The sequence below is a fragment of the Anser brachyrhynchus genome, assembly GCF_964034855.1.
Source record: "Anser brachyrhynchus genome assembly, chromosome: 4".
Taxonomy (NCBI): domain Eukaryota; kingdom Metazoa; phylum Chordata; class Aves; order Anseriformes; family Anatidae; genus Anser; species Anser brachyrhynchus.
In genome coordinates this window covers 13381975-13403185 of record NC_137698.1, presented here as the reverse complement: position 1 = coordinate 13403185, position 21211 = coordinate 13381975, and the positions used below count along the sequence as shown (strand labels likewise).

General features: G+C 41.6%; 2 protein-coding genes across 29 annotated transcripts in view; one reads left to right on the top strand and one right to left on the bottom strand.

The window, feature by feature from the left end:
• LOC308195067 (uncharacterized protein) overlaps nt 1–21211 on the top strand; it is a 1623621-nt gene that overhangs the window by 637440 nt on the left and 964970 nt on the right. The gene's annotated exons all lie outside the window — the stretch shown is intronic.
• The window catches only part of ADGRL3 (adhesion G protein-coupled receptor L3), a 535523-nt gene that overhangs the window by 163876 nt on the left and 350436 nt on the right, over nt 1–21211 (bottom strand). For all 28 annotated transcript variants that reach the window (XM_080591834.1, XM_080591831.1, XM_080591832.1 and 25 more), the window contains one exon: nt 18370–19170. In XM_080591834.1, coding sequence (XP_080447960.1) covers nt 18370–19170 — 801 coding nt within the window. The remainder of the gene's footprint in view (nt 1–18369; nt 19171–21211) is intronic.

Below are 21211 nucleotides of genomic sequence, written 5' to 3'. Positions count from 1 at the left end.
AGGGAAGCAGGTTTTCCCTGGGTACTTCAGTCATGCTGACTGCAAAGGTTACAAATGACTGGAACAAGCTTAGAGCTCCCAGGACAAACAGAAAAAAGAAAAAAAAAAGAAAAGAAAAAAGAAAAAAAAAGCCTAATGCCTAGGTTTGTCAGGAGCTTGAAATGACATTGCTCAAAAGCTGGTGCTCGTAAGACATTTCACTGTTAACCTCTGATATAAAAGTCTGAAGAGCCACCCCCTAAATTCTAAAATTATTCTAAGATTATATCCTAGGACTTTTAAGCAAAATGCAAATAAAACTCACAAGAAATAAGAATTATTATGTATCTAGGCTTTTCTTTACTATGTCCCAGATCTTCGTGAACTGTATTTTAAAGCATTTTTTCCGCTTAGAAATGCAAGAAGACTTTTGTATTTTTAAACAAAACTGAAAATACCATGATCACAGATGCTGAGGGTCTCAAAAAAAAAATCATCACTGAGCTCAACAATGCTGTCACTAGAACTGACAGTCCTTGAATTTAACTTCAGAGATCAAAATGTCCTACCAGCTCCACTGGGAATATTGTCTCCCCCACAAGGAGATGATGAGTTGGGAACTGGAACATCTCTAAACAGCCAAAGTGTCTGGGCAGCTCAGGTCTGCTGAAATTCATGGCACCGTGAATTACAGCCATACATTTTAGCTATTCAAGGCCTATACCAGACACACGCACCAAAAACAGTGAGACGGCCTGAATTGTTCGGTGGGAGAAATCATATTTGAAACAGCATGACAGGTTTTGATTAAACTGGCAATTATGAAAGCAAGGAGCAACATGCCCTGGGGTTGCAGAGATGGTAAGCCATTTTCAAGACAAATGGACAAATCTTCAGGTGGTGCAACCAGCTGCATTGTCTTCAGCAGGGCTAGACCCTTGCACACGAGCTCTGGACCTAGCCTCTCCAGTCTGGGACAAGACCAGTGATATAAACAGTAATGAACTGCATTCAGCTGGGAAGAAGCCATTGTGCAGGAAAGGAAAAATTGACACTTTTACAGTGGTTTCTGATACAACACGGGCTTGCAACGCAGGGACTGGCTGCCAGCAACAATCCTCATCCGTGCTGACCTGCCTCGTTTGTCAGTAGGCTTCTTTAGAAGAGGCAGCTGGGAAAAAGGAAGAGATCAGGAGAGGAGCAGATACCTGGCATTACACTCTGAAGCTGGTAAGGATCTTCAATCCTGTTCATGAAGTTTGGCACCACTCAACAAACTGATGCATCTTACATTTTCACCATGCAGAGGACAAGGAAAACAGCAATTTTATCATAATCCCCAAAAGTTAATGATTATCTACTAAAATTTCATCAATCTCATCTACAATGACCTCCCATTGAGTAGAAGGTCTCCAGCATGAAGAAATGAGGGTCATCTGAGGTCAGCGGTCCTACTACTCAAACTTCAGCTAAGAAAACTGTCATAGACAAATGAAGCCATTGAAAACGTCAGAACTGATTGGTATGTACCACCCAAGGATAGGCTGCTGTCAGGTAGAGATTGTGTAGGCACGCTTTGATGTCAGCAAACCCTTTTTGATCTGGTCCATGTCTCCCAATTTCAGACCAAAGGTCCAGAATTCAAGTTAAAATACTATCAATACAGCACTAACGTGGACAGAAAGGAGTACATGATAAGCTTAGCATGGAGTGCAATGAAATGAGAAAATATCATGACCATCTGAGGATGCAAAATATGACTTAGCTGGAATTTCAATGAGCATCCAAGCATTCAGGAGATGCTGTGCTTGAAAGAGGGCCCTATGATGTCAAGACGAAGAGTAAGCCTGTGCTACTAGGAAAGGACTGTGCACCCTTCACGTCAGTGAAACAACTACAAAATAAAAAGGGCCGTATTCACAGTTAGCTCTGCTGGCCACCTCTCTCTCAGGCCTCCACTCCTGGCATTGTGCATTTTCAGCCACATTATGCACATTTCAGCTCCCCTTGCTGGCTCGTTGTTAGTGCGAGGCACCCAACCATCACAAACCCTGGCACACGCAGCATCCCCTGCTAAATGCCAACCCCACTGTACAAGCCTGAAGCTGAATCTCAGCCTTTGCATCTAGCAACACAGAGGAAATATGCAGATTTGTCTTAGTATGTAATTAAACACTGGACAGTGCTGGCTAACTTGAGATACCAAATGCAGCTGGGGTGGAACACGAAGGTTTGCTCCCTGTGCAGACTTCATGTGTTGATTTTTATATAGACAAATATGTCACCAGCAGGCATAGCTATATCTTCCTAACACGAGATTTATGAAGATAAAAGATTCCATTGCAGAATTGCAAATAAATAAATCATCCAGTAATTCACTTGGCGTGCTCGCTCCTTTTGCCCCAAAGCAAAATACAGGACACATGACTGATCTTCTTACTCGGTGATCAACAAACTTCAACTCTCCCTGGTCAGTCCAGCAAGGACTGCTGAGATTTTCTGATGTTTGCCACCTGCATAGAAAAGCTACAAGCTACAGAAAAAGGCAGAGTATGAAAGAGTCACAAAATAGCTATAGTGCCAGCTAGAAAGGTCAGGAAATACTCCTTGTAAGATCCTCTCTAGGTAGTTAAAACACATGGTTTCTCTGCTTGGTCTAAAAATGCACCTTGGTCCAGGGTGTAGGGCTCAAATCAATCACAAGTACAAGTGCTTTACATTGCTCTGGCAGGACTGAGGAGCCAAACCAGTGCTGGTCAGAAAAACCTGCCTTCTGAAGGAAATTCTGACGTGTGAGGACCTATTTTTGCTATGGCCTTGAACACAAAGCTAAAAGTCCTTAAGGACTGTGGCTTTCAAAGAACACTGACTCAGAGGTGACCAAACCTTTCAGTTTCATAGAACTGTTTTTTTTCCCCCTCGGGTAATATTAAAATGTTCCATGTTAAACATAAAATTCAAATAATAAAAAAAGAATAATTAGCGTTGCTGAAGGCAACGGTAGCATCCAAGTTACTTGTTCTGATACTTTCCTGCCAAAAAAGGACGAGTGCCTGCCTGCAAAATATTTTGGTTTTATATCAATGGGACATTTTCCAACATAAAAAAAAAAATGTTCTAATGACAGTCCATTGCTGTTCTGTGGTCTAAATGTATATTTTTTTTACTTTTAAGCCCCAGGGTGGCATAAAAAGCCTTTAACCGTAATGGAGGAGGATGCTGAAAGCAGCGGTGTCTCAACTGTCCCCATTTGCCACCTGGATGACTCTTTTCCTGCCTGTGAAATTCTGCCTCTGAATTTCCATCAGGCTGACGATCTCTCCTCTTCACAGCCGTGCCTATACTTGGGAGCATCGGAGGTCAACTCAGGAACCTCTGCTTAACAAGTCAAGAGAACATTACGGTGTCAGAGTTTGGACTGAAGTCGTTGCTTCACTACAAACTGTAGGAAGATGTCCAGATTATGAAAATCTGCCCATTCCCTCACAGCTGCTGTCCCAAGTCTTGCTGCGTCGCTTTAGTTTGGGGTAGGCCTTTTGCCAGAGCATTTAATCTTACTGTTGGCCATCCGATATTATCCAACAGAGCCCATGACTGTCATTACTTTGCTACAGTCCTACTTCATGCTAGTCTCACCCAGAGGATCCTGCAGGCAGGAAACTAGGTGAAGTGACGGAAATGTATCAGTTCCCTATACAGTATTTGGAGTACCATGGGGAATCAAACAAATTAATTAGGCCTGCATGGCATCTTGATGTCTGACTAAAGTCAGGGAATCCTACCAAATGCTTTTATCTATCAGAACATGTGCATTGCTTAGGGCAGCTTCATCCAAGGAGAAAAAAAAATTAAACATAAAAAAAATCCACCACCACCACCAAAAAAACCTCCTGTCTGTAAAGCTACCAAGTGTGTCCCTGTCTTCCATGAGAATAAATGTATATTTAGTTAAATCACCTTGGCAACCGAGTCAACTTGCAAACCCTATTTTTCCAAATCTATCTAATTAATGTGCAATTATCTATTTCTATATATACACGCGTACAGACGTATCTCAAATGTGTACAACTTATTGTTGACAGTACTTCCTCCAGCAGCATTAGCTGCAGACTAGTCTATGCTCAGTGTCTGATTTCAGCTGCCGAGAGATGAAGCCTGAATACCAAACAGGCCTCAATAAACATCTCAGAGATGCGGGGATGGCTTTTACCAGGCAAGTAAAAGGGCCCTCCAGATGCCTGTCCAAAAGAACTGTCCTGCTGAAGCAACACAAAGCCTTTCTAGAGAAGACTTCAAGTCAGGTTCTTCGTCTCCTGAAATTTAGAAACGGGGCTAACTTTGACCTTGAAGCACTGCTCATAAAAAAAAAAAAAAGCAGTGTATTTCAGTAGACTACAAATCCAGGTACATAAAAGTCTGTAAAGACAAGATGATTTTTTTCCTTAATGCTTTGAAATTGCCTGAAGATTTTTCTTTTCTAATAACTGGATCTATTTTTTCAGGCATTCAGTAGAACAATCTTTATGTTGTTAATAAACACATTTGTCTAATGAATATCTCTTGGTAATCTTGCCTGTAATTCAGGAAACCCAAGTGCAGATGAGATAAAAATATGCACATACTAAAAGCTCAAATTGAAGAAAAAAAATCAATTCAAAGTTAAATTACCCATCTTAAATTTCAGTATAAAGGCTACTAGAAATACCGAGTTCTTGAACTTCAATTAATCTGTAGCTATTAAGCCAGAATGGAAAAGGATTCTTCAGAGCATCAGAAGGGAAGCTGCACAGAGCTCAGGCCAGCTCGTGGCTGGACGTCACTATCGCTTAAACTACCATTCATGGCTCCACTGGGCTGTTTAACTCGTGCTTCTCTCAGACTCCTTTGGGTTTCTTTTTTTTTCCAGGCATCCGCGTGTGACTGCCTGCATGTGTGTGGCACACATTTTCCAGCTTCACTTCTCAGGGATTAATTGGCAGAAGTGCTTGTCATGGTTAAATAATTTTATTTAATTTGCACTGTGTGAAGATATTTGGGCAAAAGGGAAAAATAATTAAAATTTAATTACTTTTTTTTCCCCTTTATAATGAGAAACAGTTGCATTCCTTGGAGACTCAGTTAGGAATAGAACATCACTCATTTTTATTGTTAAATATGCAATTTAAAAAAAAAAAAATCAATCATCAATCTGTTGTAGGAGAAGAGTGACATGTAGCCAAGCCTAGAATAGGTAAAACACATTTCTAGAATCAACAACAGCTTAGGTTTATTAGGATACTTTGGGGACAAGGTTACATCAGCATCCCATAGAGAAATTTTTAGGGGACTTTCACACAGTTTCTAGGTAAATAAATGCATACATACAAACATACTTTTACCGAAGGGCTCAGAGATGTCTCTTCAGTTAGTCACACCAGCTACGGGAAGTGCTACCCCCAATGATAGGTCAGAGGCTTTGCCACACATGTTAAGAAATTTCATGAAACTTGACAACCTCTCATTTTTTCTAGTTTCAGGCCCATCTCAGGCATGAATACTTCTGATTAAAGAGCTCACCCATTGCCAGACGCAAGCCTTGCATTTTCCCTGGCTCTCTGCTTGATCCCAACAGCTGCAGCCACTTTTGGCACGACCTGCCAGAGCTAACAGACAACCTCTGCAGTAAGATTCACCCACAGAGATGCCACGTTGGCATCCTTGGCTGGTCCCAAGCTACACGGTAGTAGATAACCATACAAATCAACCAGTGCATCTGCTCCCTCAAAAGCTCTTCACCTCCAAGAGAAGAAGCAACAAACTCCTCTAAGCTCCTCCAGCAGCACCACGATGCCAACCAGGTCTCTGCAACCCATGCACAGCAGCAAGACTTACGTTTAAACACGAGTCAGGAAGTTTCGGGTGAACCCCCGGTATGCACAAACCCAGGTTTGCTGTTTCAGCATCCACAAGACTTCCAGGGGAGATGGATTAAAGAAATGCATGCTGCATTTTTTAACAGGTATTCCTTTTGCAAATTAAAATCAGCTTTCAAATTAGAGCATGGAGAGGACAGTAATGTCTCTGTAACTAAACTGTCACCATTTTTTACAGATCTAGATCTACTCTCTAAAGCAAATACATTTGTCATTGATAAATGTCAACTAACTGTAGAGAGAAACTATTCCCCAAATCCTCCCCCCCAAGTCTGGAAGTAACAAGGGGGAGCAAATTCATTGCCGTGCTTAAGACCATGGTTGGGCAATGCAACGGAGCATATGCTTACTGCCTTCCACATCCAAATACAAGGCACCACCTTGTGCACCAGCTAGTCCCCAAGCCATTTAAGGGTCATTTTGGCTCGTTTGGATATATATTTGGCCACAGTTGATGCATCTGCTGCCAAATGCATTGGGGTGATGGCATTCAAATGTGCACAAGAGCACTGTGGTCCCAAATTTCGTTGTTAAGGGAAGAGAGGACTTGCGTAGCACTCCTTGATAAATGGTCATTTTAATGTTTCTTCTTTCCAACAGAAAAGTGAGAAAGAGGGGGTAACACACCAGTTTTCACAGTGCTTAACGTAATGAAACCACAAGCCTAGATGAAGCCTCTCTCAGCTACCGTAGGTTTCTGGTGGTCAATAACCATAAAGAAATGCCCAAAGGTGAAGCTTACCCAGAATATCACAAAATATGGTGTTAGAATGAAAAAATACATTATTTATATAGTAATATCACAGTATAACAAGTGAGACATTTTTTAGTGCAGCCAATTCACGATTTCATATTAAGGAAATGGCAACCTCTTTCCACCAGAAAATGCTAATACATGTTGACATGAAAAACCCAGTGTGACTCTGCCCGTGATATAATTTAATGGCCATTTCCCAAAGTGCTTCTTCTATCCTCTGTGGTTCACTTCCTTGCCTGTCTTTTACTCAGTATAAATACAGGCTCCTTTAAACAAAATAAGTGGGGAAAACAAAAGGCAATAAACCTGAAGCAACAATCAGAAAACCCATTTGGAACTAAATCTTCCAATACCTTATGGAAAAACTGCTGGAACGAGTTTTTGCCCTTTCCAATGGACAGATGTTCTCATCAACGAGAAAATTAGAACTTGATGACAAACTCTGAGGTTTAAATGTCACTCCCTACCACACTGGTTCAAATAAAAATGGAAGTGGCATTAAGAGAGCAGTATGCAAGCACTGCAGACTGGTAATTTCTTCTAATTAAAAAACAGAGTTTACAGAAGCATTTAGCGACGCTCATCATAAAGAACAAATCCAAAAGTAGAAGGCTCCTTTCTTGTTTTCAGTGCCCAGCAAGCTACTTTGCCACTGCTAGTGAATTACTTTTCTCAGTCTATTCAGGAATTTCCAACTCAACATAAGAAATTTCTAACACCTTTAAAAAAACATAATCTCAGAGCTACCAGTGACTCCTGCAGAAGGCAACCTCCTGAGCACTGGGTGAGTAAGGTGCGAAGTGTGTAATTCAAGCAGCACTTCTGTGACTTTTACACATAATGCAAAAAGGTACAATTGGATTCAATGGCTGGGCAGTACAACCAAACATTTCTAATACAAGTATTATTTTACTTCTGTAGCATGGGAGAGAATACCCTCACAAGAAATGCACCACTCGAAGTGCCACACTGATTGTCTCTTGGAGCCTGGGTGCCCTTTCTGGAAGACACACTTTAGTTAAAGTCAAGTCATTAGGCTCACTCCAAAAGGAAGCAGATGAAATCCAATCGAATGCATTACAGAGGTCAGACTAAATGAGCTAATGGTCCCTTCTGGTCTTAAAAAATCTATTAATCTAATTTAATTCTCTGTTCTACTCTTCATACCAGAGTCAATTTAAACTCATTTATACGAAAAGAACACATTGCAGTGGCCTTACACAACACGCCATGCTCTCACCATACACTTTTCGGCTACCCAAAAGCTTCGCATAGTTCCCACCAAGCTCAGAAGGAGGCTTTTGTTGTTTATCTGCAAGGAGAGCTTGTATTTACAAGGAAGGCACCAGGCAGAGGACCCTCTCCCAGCCCAACACTGAATGAATCTCTAACTTGTATGTAGTGAATGCATCAGAAACTTTCCTGAGTGCTTTCCACCTTGGCTTGTTTGGCTGGCGTTCCTCACTTGCCCTGATCATTGCCGTGGTGAAGAGAATGATACTTTTACCAATAAAAGCAGTTCCAGGTGCTCTAAGGGTATTCCTAGTAACATAATCAACACTGGACCAACAGAATACTTGGCAGACACTGCCCAGTAAGAAAAACAAGAGCTTAGGTGGAGAGGGTCAAAAATATTCATTGCTCTTACTGAGGTTCCCACCTATATGTACCCAAGCTCCAGTCAAGCAAAGAAATTTTATTACTTCTCCCTCAATAAATAAATAAAAAAAATCATTCTTTTTCTTCTTCATTCTGCCTTCCCTCCTGTAGCCTCAGCACTCACGGAACTGTTACCAGTCATTTGCTTAATTCAGCAGTACAAGAGCACAAAACACCACGTGAGTTCAGGCTGACCAACCCTGGCAAGCCTCAGCATCCTTCATGCATGCTTTAGACAGAGGAAATAAATTAATGCAGTTAGGGGGACAACTGAATTTAAGGCCAATACATGGAGGCTCACAAAAGTTCTTCTTCACATGGTGTGTTGGAAATATGCTACCAACTGACTAAGGAACTCTTCATCTTTGCTGGCACATCTCTACTTGTTGCCTTTACTTTTTCTCTCCATTTGCAGCACACAACAAAACCCTCCCCTGGCCCTTTCCCCGTGTCCATCTTAAGCACCAGCAGATGCAAAAGCAATGCAGAGCTGTCTGCTGCCTGATCTCCCAAGTGGCTGTGCCAATTTATTCCAGCTATTTGAGACAACCATGAATGGCACCCCAGTAGTTCTGCACAGACTGGTATAAAGGCAGCTGATATTCCCATCTTCTGTAATGGCCAATGTAAAAATTCCTCTAGTTTTCAGCTCTGATATTTCGTTGCTTCCCTCTCCCCCAGCCCTTTTGAGCCTGAAGCACCTGGTACTTTGTGAGGACACAGACCTGAGTAGGTATGTAACATGAAACATTTGCTTATTCAGTGCCAGTCCTTTTAAATTGTCTTTTATGTTTCACTGAATGTACCTTAAGTCCTGTTTCCTCTCAGCGCATTTTAATCAAGGAAAAATCCTATTACAGTGAAGAAATCCTGTTGCAGAGAACAATCACTGTGTTGTTTTAATGGATGCATCTCTTTCAGCTAAGCCTTCATCATCTGCTTTGCCCCCCAATCATAAGCACACCCTTGAAAAAAGCCTTTTCAGAACAAAAATGCAGGGCAGATACTGTGACTCAGTTTCACATGGGCAGTCACTATTTGTTTCAGCTTACAATTTATATTGTCCTCTTCTGATGATTTAGACATGAATTAGGAAGTCAAAGTGCCCATTCCTTCCAGGACTCGTTCCTGAAGTCCAGGTCCAGACTCCCACCAACTTTGGAGGATTTATCTAAAGAATGGCTCACCAGGAACTTAGGGATTTTGTTCCAGAAACTTTTTTGTTGTATTAACCTTTGCCTGTACATGCTTGGAAGACTGCTTACCGCAAACAAATGAACACTGTTTTATTCTTGCTTTCTTCATTACCAATTCTCTTGATTTAACATAGTCACTATGCCAAAATGCACTTCAGGAAGATATGCTTCAAAGTGTCCTTTTTTTTTAATTTATTTTTTTCTAGGCTTTGCCAGTCGTCTTCCCATGTCAGGTTGTTGACAGCATCACTTACTAGCATTTCACAGCCCTTCATGGCTGGTCCCACTTCTCCAGAAATGTGAAGATCTACAGACCAACTACCAAAACTCTTTTTGCATGTTCAATGTAAATTCAATAATTTTCCTATAATCAACCCATCAATCCAACCCTACCATGAGAGTTCAGGTGGATTTCTGAGTATTAGGCTGACCTTTGCACTCCTCATATATCCTTTGGGTGCTTTTCATCCCTGCAGTTATACCTTAGGTGTCTGGAAAGTTTACTTGCTGCTACATCTGAAGGATGTGGAGATGCTAAGGGCACAGCTTCCTCGAGTCAAGGGAAGGCTCTGTAAAGCCTCCTTCAAAGGTTCACTAATTTTGTAGCTTACTCCTAAAGACCTTTTTTACTCCTCTTTAACCTGAGTATCAAGGCCAGCATCCTGAAAAGCATCCATTGCGTCCTCTGCTTGCTTTGATTCTAAAGCAGAAAGCATCAGGGCATCTGCATCTGCTTTTTTTGGCCTAAAAAGAGGAAAGAAAACCTGGCATGGCAGCACTGCGGAGTGCTGGCGGCACTGAAGAAGTTAATTAGCAACGCTGCACAAGGCTTCAGGAGACGAGTCTTAATAAGTGGTGCTAAAAATATTACAGTATTCATTTCCAGAACAAACACAATCAGTGGTAGACAAGCGAGGAGAGCCATGGTGGAGGTATTTTCAGTGGGGAGCAGGAAAAAGGCTGCTCATTGAAAAAATACAGTAGCAAAAAAAAAAAAAAACAAACAAGCTGGCACACGAAGAAGGCAGCCTTGTCCCCATGTCCTGAGCCAAGCGAGTAGCTCTGCAGTCACACCAGAGCAGAGCTGCAGGGAGCACAGGGTGTTTGCACCCTATGGGGTGAGCCACGAGGAATTAGGTGCAGAATTATAATCTAAATCGAGAGGGCAATGCATTGAGAAGAAGCCTGGCAGGTTATACTCCTCTTCTAGGGTGAGAGGAGAGGATCTGGTAAATGTGACAGCTCAAAAATGGAATATTGTGGAGTCCCTCACTGGGCTGAACCCCCAGCCCCATGCAGACCTCGTTCCTTGCAGCCAAACCAGAGAAACCTGCTGGCCAAGGGCTAAATGCTGCATGTCAATAAAAACTGCATGTGAAAATGCAACACTTTAGTACTTGATGCAATCCTTTCCTCCTGCAAAAGGCTGTCTCGGGTGTTTGCTGTGTGTCGCCTCTTCCCCTGCTGCTGGCAAACCGCTCAAACTGCTCAGTCCTGCCCCTGAGATAGCTGGGTTTGGTGCAGAGCATTTGCATCAGGCCGATAAGCTGTGCTGGATGGTAGTGCAACAACCTAGTGGTCTCGAACGTAATGAAACGACAATTAATCACAACTCCAGGCTGGTGCCTAAAGTCAAGCAGCTTGCTGCAGAAATGGAAAAGCCACTATCCTTCACACACGTTTAATGTCTTTCTTCCCTCTGAGACCACCCCGCTATCTCCAGCAGTACATCCAAAAATCACTGGCCTCCTTTTGTTTTGAAGCTTGAAAGTCAAGTTTCGCTTAATCATTTCTTTCTCACTGACCTTCCTCTATGCCAACCCATGCTGCCTGCCCACCAGCCCAGTCCCAAAGCACTCCAGCTTGTAAGCCCCCAGGAAGAGGACACGGGCACGTCCCAGCCTGTGGGGAATAGGAGCTGTGACCTGCGTGCAGATTTTATGGTAAATTCCCATATGGTTTGCAACAGGGACAACTCAACTCCAAAGAGATATAGCAGCAGCCCAGTTTAGCTCCCCAAGGGATTAGTTCTGCTGTAACATCTTCTGAGGGTGGCTTAAATAGGTGCCCCAAAGAGGACTTCTCTGCCTCTGCATGGTAAGGCTGCCTCCCATTCCACACCCACTGAGAGAAGTGTGTTGTTATTTAGGAGAAGGGAGCAACCACATATTTATTCGTACTGGAGAGGCAGTGAAGATACTCCCGCTGTGCTAACCAAACAGTATTAATATTTATGAAATGCTCCACAAAGGGAGTATTTTGAAGCTGAGGAATCTTGCATTTTAAGTTTTCCTTTTTTTTTTTTTTTTTTGAAAAGATAGAGGAAGGAGCTCAAACTTCAGCTTTCTTGGTAAAGCGCAGAAATCACTAATTTTAGAAAAGTGTCCAGTGGTATGATGCTTTGTTATTTTGTAATCTAACACTGCTTTATAAAGAGGAAAAAAAATAAACAGGACAAAAATGAACAGAGAGATTAGGCCTCAAACTGGTGAACGAACATGGTTTGTGCACTTCTGGATCCCAGTGTATCCCAGTTAGGTGAAATATCCCCCTGTCCTTCTAAGCTTAATGTACTGCCTGTCCAACAAATGTAGGTTGAGATGCCAGCTTTGTTATAAAAGATGAAGAGTCTCTGTGCTGCTTTCCTCACCTCAGAACTTAGACATGTCTTTCTATCTTGAATAGCAAAAAGGGGACTGAAATATTTATAGAATAAATGGGACAGGCATATATGTGCAAATAGTGAAGGATAAAAGCCAAGACTCCAATTCATGATATGAATTAGCAAAGGTTGCTGAAAGCAAGGGCTGATCTCTCCAAAAACCTCCAGCAACACTGTGCAACCAGCAGCTGTCACTGTAAGCAACGAAGAGGAACGGGAATGAAAGAGCTAGGGATGCTCCTAGATGGGAGGAAAGCAACTGGAAAATAAAAACACAGGAGAAGCTGCAATTAAACACTCAGCAGCTCCCTAAAAACGGTCCTTGTCTGCCAGGAGAAGCTGCTCACCGAAAAGGCTCAACTGGCCTTTTAAAATGCAGCCTGGATTCAACTTCAGAGATGCTAAGCATGTCTTATCGCAATGGGATCTCGGAGCGATAGCAATTCATATCCTGTGCACAAGTGGGGTTTAAGATTCGGCAGCCCTTTTGATGCATTTCCCAGGCAAGGATGTATGGCATTTAAGGCGAGCAGTGCAGGAAGCTGCTCTCAGCTACCTATTAGCACGTGACAGCTTTGAAACGTTCAAGATCCTCTGCCCACTATCCACATTACTCAGCTGTCAAAGTAAAGGCCTCAGATTTATGATGTGAAAATTACATTTTAACGAGGTGTCATATGTGTTTAAAGTTCTTATTCATCACCATACCGCCACATCTTTTACCCAAGACACAAATGCACTTAATTAGCATATTATAAGGACGGAGGGTTCACCTTATCTGCATTGTAAAACTGCTTTAGGAAAAAAAAAAAAAAACACATCACCCTTACCGAATAAAATGGTTGCAATCACATGTCAAGAGAGCATCCTGCAATATTTAAGACAAACGTGAAGGATAAAAGTTTGACAGGCACCCTCTGAGGTTTTTAAAATATCATAGATATGGATGGAAGGCTCACATCACATTTCATTACCAGACTGGCACTCCACAGTGTTAATATGCAATATAGGAAAGCCACTTAAGCACAAAGAGGCTGTATTATAAGTCCTATATCATGACACTATCTTTCTTATATATAGGGCATATTTATTTATTAACTTCTTACGGCCATTAAATAGCCAATATTGTATTTCCAGGGTCTCCTGGACATAACTTAATGGGAAGAACAAAATGTCTCCTCAAAAGTAGTAGGTCTGCATTTTCTTTCCCGCCACAGAAAATAACTAGTGGCCTAAATGGAGCTTTACCAGCAGAAGATAGCTACGGCCAGGCAATGATTGCAGCACTTCTCTCCCCACTGCCACACGCTCCAGTTCTACCATCCATGTGCCTGCAAAGAGCTCCGTCATCACCAAGTGTCACTGCAGATGGCTGCCACAAAACCCAGATCCCAAACGCGCACATAGGGGTCCTTATCTTGGTGCCGATTTATCTCGAGGCCTTACTGCAGCTGCCCAGGGAACTAACAGGAGCTATGTGTGCCCTGCTGAGGGGGTTGCAGGGAAGCCTGAAGCTTTAGAAAGCCACGGTCGTGCCCTGCCCAGAGAGGCCACGTACCCCTGGCCTCCACCAAAGCCCTCCTGTCAGGCTCCGCCACTTCAAAACACCCCTCCGCCAGAACGCAGCCTGACAGACCGTGCCTTTATAAAAGGTTACTGGTATAAATTGCACTGCAAATACTACCTTAGGGCAGATCCTTAATCACTCCGTGCCATCAGAGGGAGGTTGGGGTTGAAAAGGGTTGTGGCTACGGCTGCTGACCCCGTGCCACAGCACTCAGTGACACGTGTGTGTCACGGCACAGCCGCCCCCATCCCTGCAGGGTACAGCACCGGGGTGGGCACAGCGGGTGCTGGTGGTGTGTCACACCGCACTGAGCAGCCATCTGCCCCAAAAAGACCACTGAGAGAAAATCCTCGGCTCTGGGTTTCTTCACAGCTGAGCTATGGGACAGGGCTCCCCGCTCTTTACCTCTGGCCTGAAGGGACCGGGCATCCTGAGCTCCCTCACAGGAACAGCACTTCAAACCTTTAGAAGACAAAACTTTTCCTCTGGCCTATCTGCCACTGGAAGATACTGGCCATTCGGTGCTGGGCTGGGAGCTGTGGAGAAGCCACGAGGCGCTTGTTTGTATGCAGCGATGTGAGGGAGCGCAGGATCAGAGCTCTCAGCTTTTTGGAGAGGAGGATTTGTTGATATTTTCCTGAGTTTGTTTATGCAGACTGTATCACAAGTGGGTGATGATTAAAATGGGTAACTCTGGTGAATATTAAGATTGATTAGGTTGTAGAGAATTTTTCATTCTTGTTGATACAGGAAGGTTTACCTCTCTGCACATCTAGTGGGGTACAGAAAACATCAACCCGAACACTCTCTGGGTTAAGCATCTTGAAGCATGTGACAGAAAATGCTTCTAGATTTTCATAGCTATTCCCACTATCTCATCAAATCAGCAAACTCAATAGCAGCTACACAAGAAAAGAAAAAAAAAAGAAGAAAAATAACAACTCAGGAGCATTTATTGAGAAACACCTTCAAAAAAAAAAAAAAAAGACTAATTTTAGAGGCCAAAAGCTGAAGGAAAAATGCTTCACAGATTTTTGTTGCCTTCAGGTTCACTTCTCGAAGTGACTGGTTTCATAGGGGTTTGCAGGCAATCAGGAGTATTTACTTTCAAAACTGCTTTTGTGATAACTGAAAATAATCCCAGGCAAATCCAAAAATTCAAAAGGAAAAGGAAAAAAAAAATGGGGCAAATCCTTAAAAGGCACTGTTTTCAATTTTTGAGAAAAATTAACACTTGGTTTAATTCAATCCAGAGCCCTGAATTGCTTCTAGGTCAGATGAATCCAGCTTTGTAGCTCACCTAAGATTTTAGTATTTTTTTGTCTTTCCTTGTATCTTTAGCTGCTACAGAAGCCAAGCACGGAAACTTCTCATTTTGACACATGTTCTGTGAGATGTAAAAGCCCATTTTTTCAATCAACACGTTAGAAAAGCTCTATGACATTGAAGATCTCACAAATGCACCAAACCTACTTGAATAAATAGACCTCTAATTAAAACATACAGAAAATGTTTAATCACTGTGAAGAGTAAGAGGATACGATCTCTGCCTTTCCTGTAAGACAAAAGACTTCTGCCTCCTCCCAGTTTCCCTGGACAATCTGGGAAAAGACTAAAAATGTTTGACTCTAAGTGAATTGGACCCTCCAGCACCTGTTTTTTTATTTCACATATCCTTGAAATGCATGATGCTAGAGATTTCAAATATGTTTCAAATATGTTACTGGCTATTTTGGTTGCTAAATACATCACTTTTCTTGTTATGATCAATGCTTTGGTTTTAAGAGCTCTGTTTCTAAAACTTCACCCTTAATTGTTTTTTAACAACCAATTTGTTTGACCCATCAATTTTACAATCGTTCTTTTATTTTCTAATTAAGCTGATATTGTTTACGTATTTTGTTACTCAAACTGTAAAGCTATAGATAGTAGCTGCAAAAAGCATTCTCTGAACATTACCTTGCTCTACAGAAAGTGAGAAACAATGGCAATTTTGAAAGAGGGAGAACATATTCACAGTCCACTATTTGTAAAAATGAATAAATAGATAAAAGAATATTAAAAATATGTCCTGGGTTTTCACTGCTTTCCCAGTGTTGCAGTGACTCCTGTTCTGCTCTTTGATGGAAGCGCCATGATGGGTTTAATCCAGCCATATATGTAGTATTATATATGGAGCAATGCAGCATGAAATTTCACATTAGCCATAAAATGTGTTGCATTGGATCCTGAACTCAGTAAAAAAAAAAAAAAGAATCACACGGACCTGGTCTACCAGCTCCTCTCTACAAAAGAAATTGGTGTCGAGCAAGTGTTTGCTCACCTATCCAATTCAAAATCAGTGCTTCTGTTTCACTGACTAGCAAAATAATGTTCCCACTAATCAGGCTGTGCAGGTAATGGAGCAGTGAACTGCCTCTGCAAAGATATTTTTCTTCACTTTGAAATGCCGTGGCCCATTTGAGCTGTCTAATCGAAAATTTCACTTTCTTTCAGAGCAGTCCTCTCAAAAGTCCTGTAAACCCGTAAAACAGTGAGGTAATGGGATACTAACACAGTTCTGCCAAACAGGAAATCCCAGCAACTTTCAGAAAAGAGAAATGCATGTAAAATTCAGCTTCATGCCCACATTACAAAGCTATCAAAAATGAACGAAAGGAACATCCGAGAATGCTTACCAGATTCCTTGACATCAACTTAACCCTCTCCTTTCCAACATCAAAAGCCAGTATCTACCTCAGCTTTCCATTGTAGTCACTGTTGGGTTTTAAATTCTCATCCAGACATCAGCGAAATTAAAGGGGCAAACAGAATGACATGGGGATACATCAAAGCCTTACACCTAACAGATTTCCATACCTCTACAAGATTTTCAGCTGCCCTCACATCTCGCCAGCTTAGACTCCGTTGGGAAAATGGGATGTGGTGAAGGCATTTAGTTTTTTCACCAAAAAAGTGCAGATTTGAGTTTTTCATTGATTACAGCTTTTTTATTAAAGATGCTATTACTGAAAATGGTCACCGTATGAAAACGGAGTAGTAGAGAGTCCACTGTAATACCTGTAAATGATTCACTGAAAAGGAGAGAAACCCTGTGAAATAGAAGGGATGCAACTGATTTTCAGTCCTTGGGGATAACCAATAACTCACAAAATGCTCTGCTTCACTCCACCACTCAGAAAGTACATGCTCATCATTAAGCTGGGAGAATGAAAAGTATTACTTCATTTTTTGCTCATCTGAGATCTTGCAGAGGTCAACAACATTGAAAGGGTCCTTGCTCTTCCCTTAACAGTCACTTGGGCTTGTTCATTTGCCTCTTCATGATATCTTTCTCCTCTTCCTTACATTTTTGTATAAAATTGGAAATTCACTGCTCATTTACTACTTCTGTTCCACCCCTCCCCAGATTTTCGTATCGTCAGTTTCTTTCAGCATCTCTTTCTTTTTTCTTTTTTTTTAATATGGATGACATGCTGCACAAAGGAAAAGAAAAGGTCAGCAGCAAAAACCTCTTTGCTCGTCTTTTGGCAATCTGAAGCTTTGAATCCACTGATCTGCTTCCTAGTATTTCTTATTATCAAAAAAGAATATTTTTGGCATAACCATGTTACTAACCAAGTAGTTTACAGTTTACATTATATTTCTTTCACATTCCTTTTTCAGCATTTCTGAATACACAGTCCACCACAAGAAATACCTGATAACTCTGACTAAAATATGTTTATGTATAGCAGTAATCATTTGAAAGATATTGAGCTAATACAGTTTGGAAATTCTTGCACCATCAAACAAGTCTGACCACAATTTAGGCTAAGTCATGGTACTAATCAAGTAGCAACTGTAACCACAATAGTTGCAAAATGATGAAGTTGGTAATCTTTAGTGACTATAACCCAAATAAGTAATTACCAGTATAATTTATGACACGGAAAACACATGAGAAAGCTGGAAATCCTCTGAGGACTGGATATTCCTATCTTAGAGAAAGTATTCTAAGACATAGACCTGAATGAAATGGAGGGGAAAAAAAAAAAAAAGAAGAAGAAAGAAAACAAAAGAGCAACTTTAAAGAAAGGGAAACAAACCAACAGTTTGGTAGATTTTGTTGTCAGTTCCTCTCCTGACTCTAAAGATACACTTGTGGGTGCACGCTCACATGCGCAATTATTGTTGGCTTCTGTAAAAGGCCCAGACTCCCCCAGCTTAATGGAACTAACTCATTTAAACTAGCTGGCAATTTGCCCCATGCTGTTTGCAGTGACAGCATCTTCCATGCTTCATTTTGCCAAAATTCCTGCAGAAGGGATGATCATCTTATGTATGGAGCAAAATTCAATTAAGAAGAAAATAGTGTTACTATTCCTGTGATGTGAAAAAGAACATGGACATTTGGAGACTGTTTTGGGTTAGTTATGGGTAGCACACTCCTTTCTCTATTTTGTTTCAAGCTAAGATGTTAAAAATACATTCTGCGTGTATTAACGACTGAATATCCATCATAGGTCTTGTGGTGGGGCTAAATTTACAAACACAGGCAGATCATTAACACAGAAGCATATTTCAATTTTACACCCTATTTGTGTGGACAAATAGAGAACCCAGTTTATATTTTGGTTCAGTATCAAAACCCTTACCTGCTCTGCTGTCCAGTGGGCCAAAATCCAAGGAATACTTCACTACATGATAGTTGTTCCATACATAAAGGAGGTTGTCCCGGGGATTATAATCCACAGCAGCAATGTACTGATAGGAGTTTGGAAAGGGCACATCCACCATGCTATCCTTGCTTTGGTCAGTGTTATATATGTAGTCTATTTTATTCCCCGTGGCTTCATTGTCATCATCTTCATACACAGACTTCACCACATATAAAATCCCACAAATCATGAAGGCGTTAGAAGCTGACCTCTTGTCATAGGCAGTATCCCATGTCCCTTCTATCCTTAATGTGTAAGGGTTTAACTGGCTAATGACTATTTTGCCATTATTTTGTTCTGTTGCATAGATTACCCACAGCCCGTTCTCATCCACGGCCAGGTCTATATCAGACTTGCCTCCCCAGCGGTAGGGAGAGGTGTCATGGTAATTTGCATTAGCTATGATCGCCTCCCCACTTTTTATTCTTGTCCGCAAGTCAAACTTGACTATGTTTCGGGTTCGCTCCTTGTTGAAGAACAAAGCCCCATCATACACCACAAATCCAGTGCCATCCACTCGGTGTGGGAGTTTGTAGGTTGTGGTTGGCCTCCCGGCAATGAAGTCATCCTTGGAGGAGTACTCCGTCAGCGTGTCTGTTCGGTATGGTGTCCAGGGCATGTAGTAGATCTTGTCAGATGCCTGCAGAGGGTCTTTGCACCAGGCACCGGACTGGTGGTCAGATTCGAATAAGTGTTCGCTCTGGTATACTCCTTTTAGCAATCCAGGGCAAAGAAAAACTGTTGGAGAGGAAAAGAATTTAAAACAAAAAAACAAAGTTAATGAGAGTCCGGGGGTGCTCGGCCCAAACATCGAAACAGCCTCTAGTTCTGCAGCAGAGGACAATTGAGATCAGAGGAAACCCACAAGCAATGACTTGTAACTGGAGACCAGCCTTTCCAGCGGCCAAGTCTCTAGAACAAGACTTGCTCCACCAAATTGATTGTTTTTCTGCTTTTTCTATCAACTTCGGCTCATTTTCTTATTGCTTTTCAAATCTATTTTCGCAGGTGTACTTACTTGGACCACTCGCCTTTGTAAACTCTGAAATGAGTATGTGCCCCCAAAGGATTTCTGGGTTTGTATTTCCAGATTACATTCTGCAGTGAATCTGTACCTACTAGGTGAAGGAGTAAACTCCCGGGGAATTGTTCCACATAGTTATTTTGAACAGCCCACTGAAGAGTGGCCTAGAAATGGAAATAAAAGAAAGAAAGTCCCATCCTTATAGCCCAAGTGATATTAAATATTTAAAGGGTACCAATAGCAAAGCAGAGGCGAATCCCTTAGCAACTCAGAAGAGCATTTAAAGCAAAGGGAGTGGAAGGGAATACCCAACTACAGACTGGTAGTGTAACTAGGAATGAGGTTTTTGAAGCCGCTACAGGACACACAAAACATGCAGTCCACACAATTGAAAATGAATGATGTATGAATGCTGAAAGGAAAAGGAAAGAAAGAAGGAAGGAAGGAAGAAAGGAAGGAAGGAGGGAAGAAAGGAAGGGAGGAAGAAAAGAAGGAACGAAGGAACAAAGAAAGAAAGGAAAGAAGGAAAAGCATCAAGTTCACTGGAGAGGAACCCAAGGTCTAGATTTTAATCAGTTAAAAAATGTCCTGTTAAATATAGTAGTAATTCAAACTTAAGAACATATACCTTCTATTGTTACATGAGAGGAGCACAGAGGAGCAGTGGGACTAACCAGGGTGCTTTGCTGCTCAGACTTCTGGGGGGATGCGGGGGACTGGCTCGTGGCCAAGGCATGGGAGGAAGCTCTGGGCAGATGTTGGCATCATGGAAAGGCCAACAGCCCAACCGGCTGCGCGGGGAGACAAAAGCGGTGGGTGAGGGATGCTGCGGAGCAAAACAGGCTCGCTTGGCCCTCACCATCCACATAAGCACCCTTCCAACCTGGAGGGGCTGCATGTGCTTCAGGGGGAGAATATATGTTGGTTGTTTGTAATGCTGATCTTCATGAGCTTGAATAACCACCATGATGAGATAGGCGGTGGGGAGCCATGAGGAGCCATCCCACCACGGGATTATGGTAGCACAGGGCTAGCAGATGGGATCCCACATTTGTACTCCCTGCTTGGAGTTTAACCAATTATTTCTGAAAATTCAGAAATTGATAATATCCTCTGGAGAGCGAAACAGGAGGAAAATCAGATTTAGCAGCTGGTGTAAAAGCATATTGCTCTACTGGAGTCTTGGTAACCACCCCATGGAGCTGATAAAGGGGTGCCATTTCTAAAAGGCTTTTGCAGCGTAATTAGATATACTTATGCACATACGTATGTACACATGCTTTCCAAATTCTTCGGGTCAGGAGAAAAGGGAATTATCTAAACCTTTGAATAGAAATTTAATGAAAGGAAGTGGTACTGGTAAAACTTTTCAGCAAAAATGAGTTATCTCGTGAAGTTGAGCAGCAGAGAGACTAAATAAACTTTAACAAAAAAGTAGTGAGAATTAATGACAAAGTATTTCAACTAAAACGTTAAACTGTTAAATAACTTAGCCTATACATAAGTAATATATATATATAATTTGAAAGGTATTTAATTACCTTTTTGTTCCACTTCTATTGTAGAGAGAGAAGTAAAGAGAGAAAGGAGAAAAGAGAATAGATTAATGGTACTGTATTGGCCAGGTACTTTTCTTTACCTCTTTCATATGAAAAGGAAGATTTAATAATTTACTTTAGATACTACTACATTATGTGAACATTTTATATATATATATATATTTAAAGCCCTTCTGCCCATATACACTGAATAATA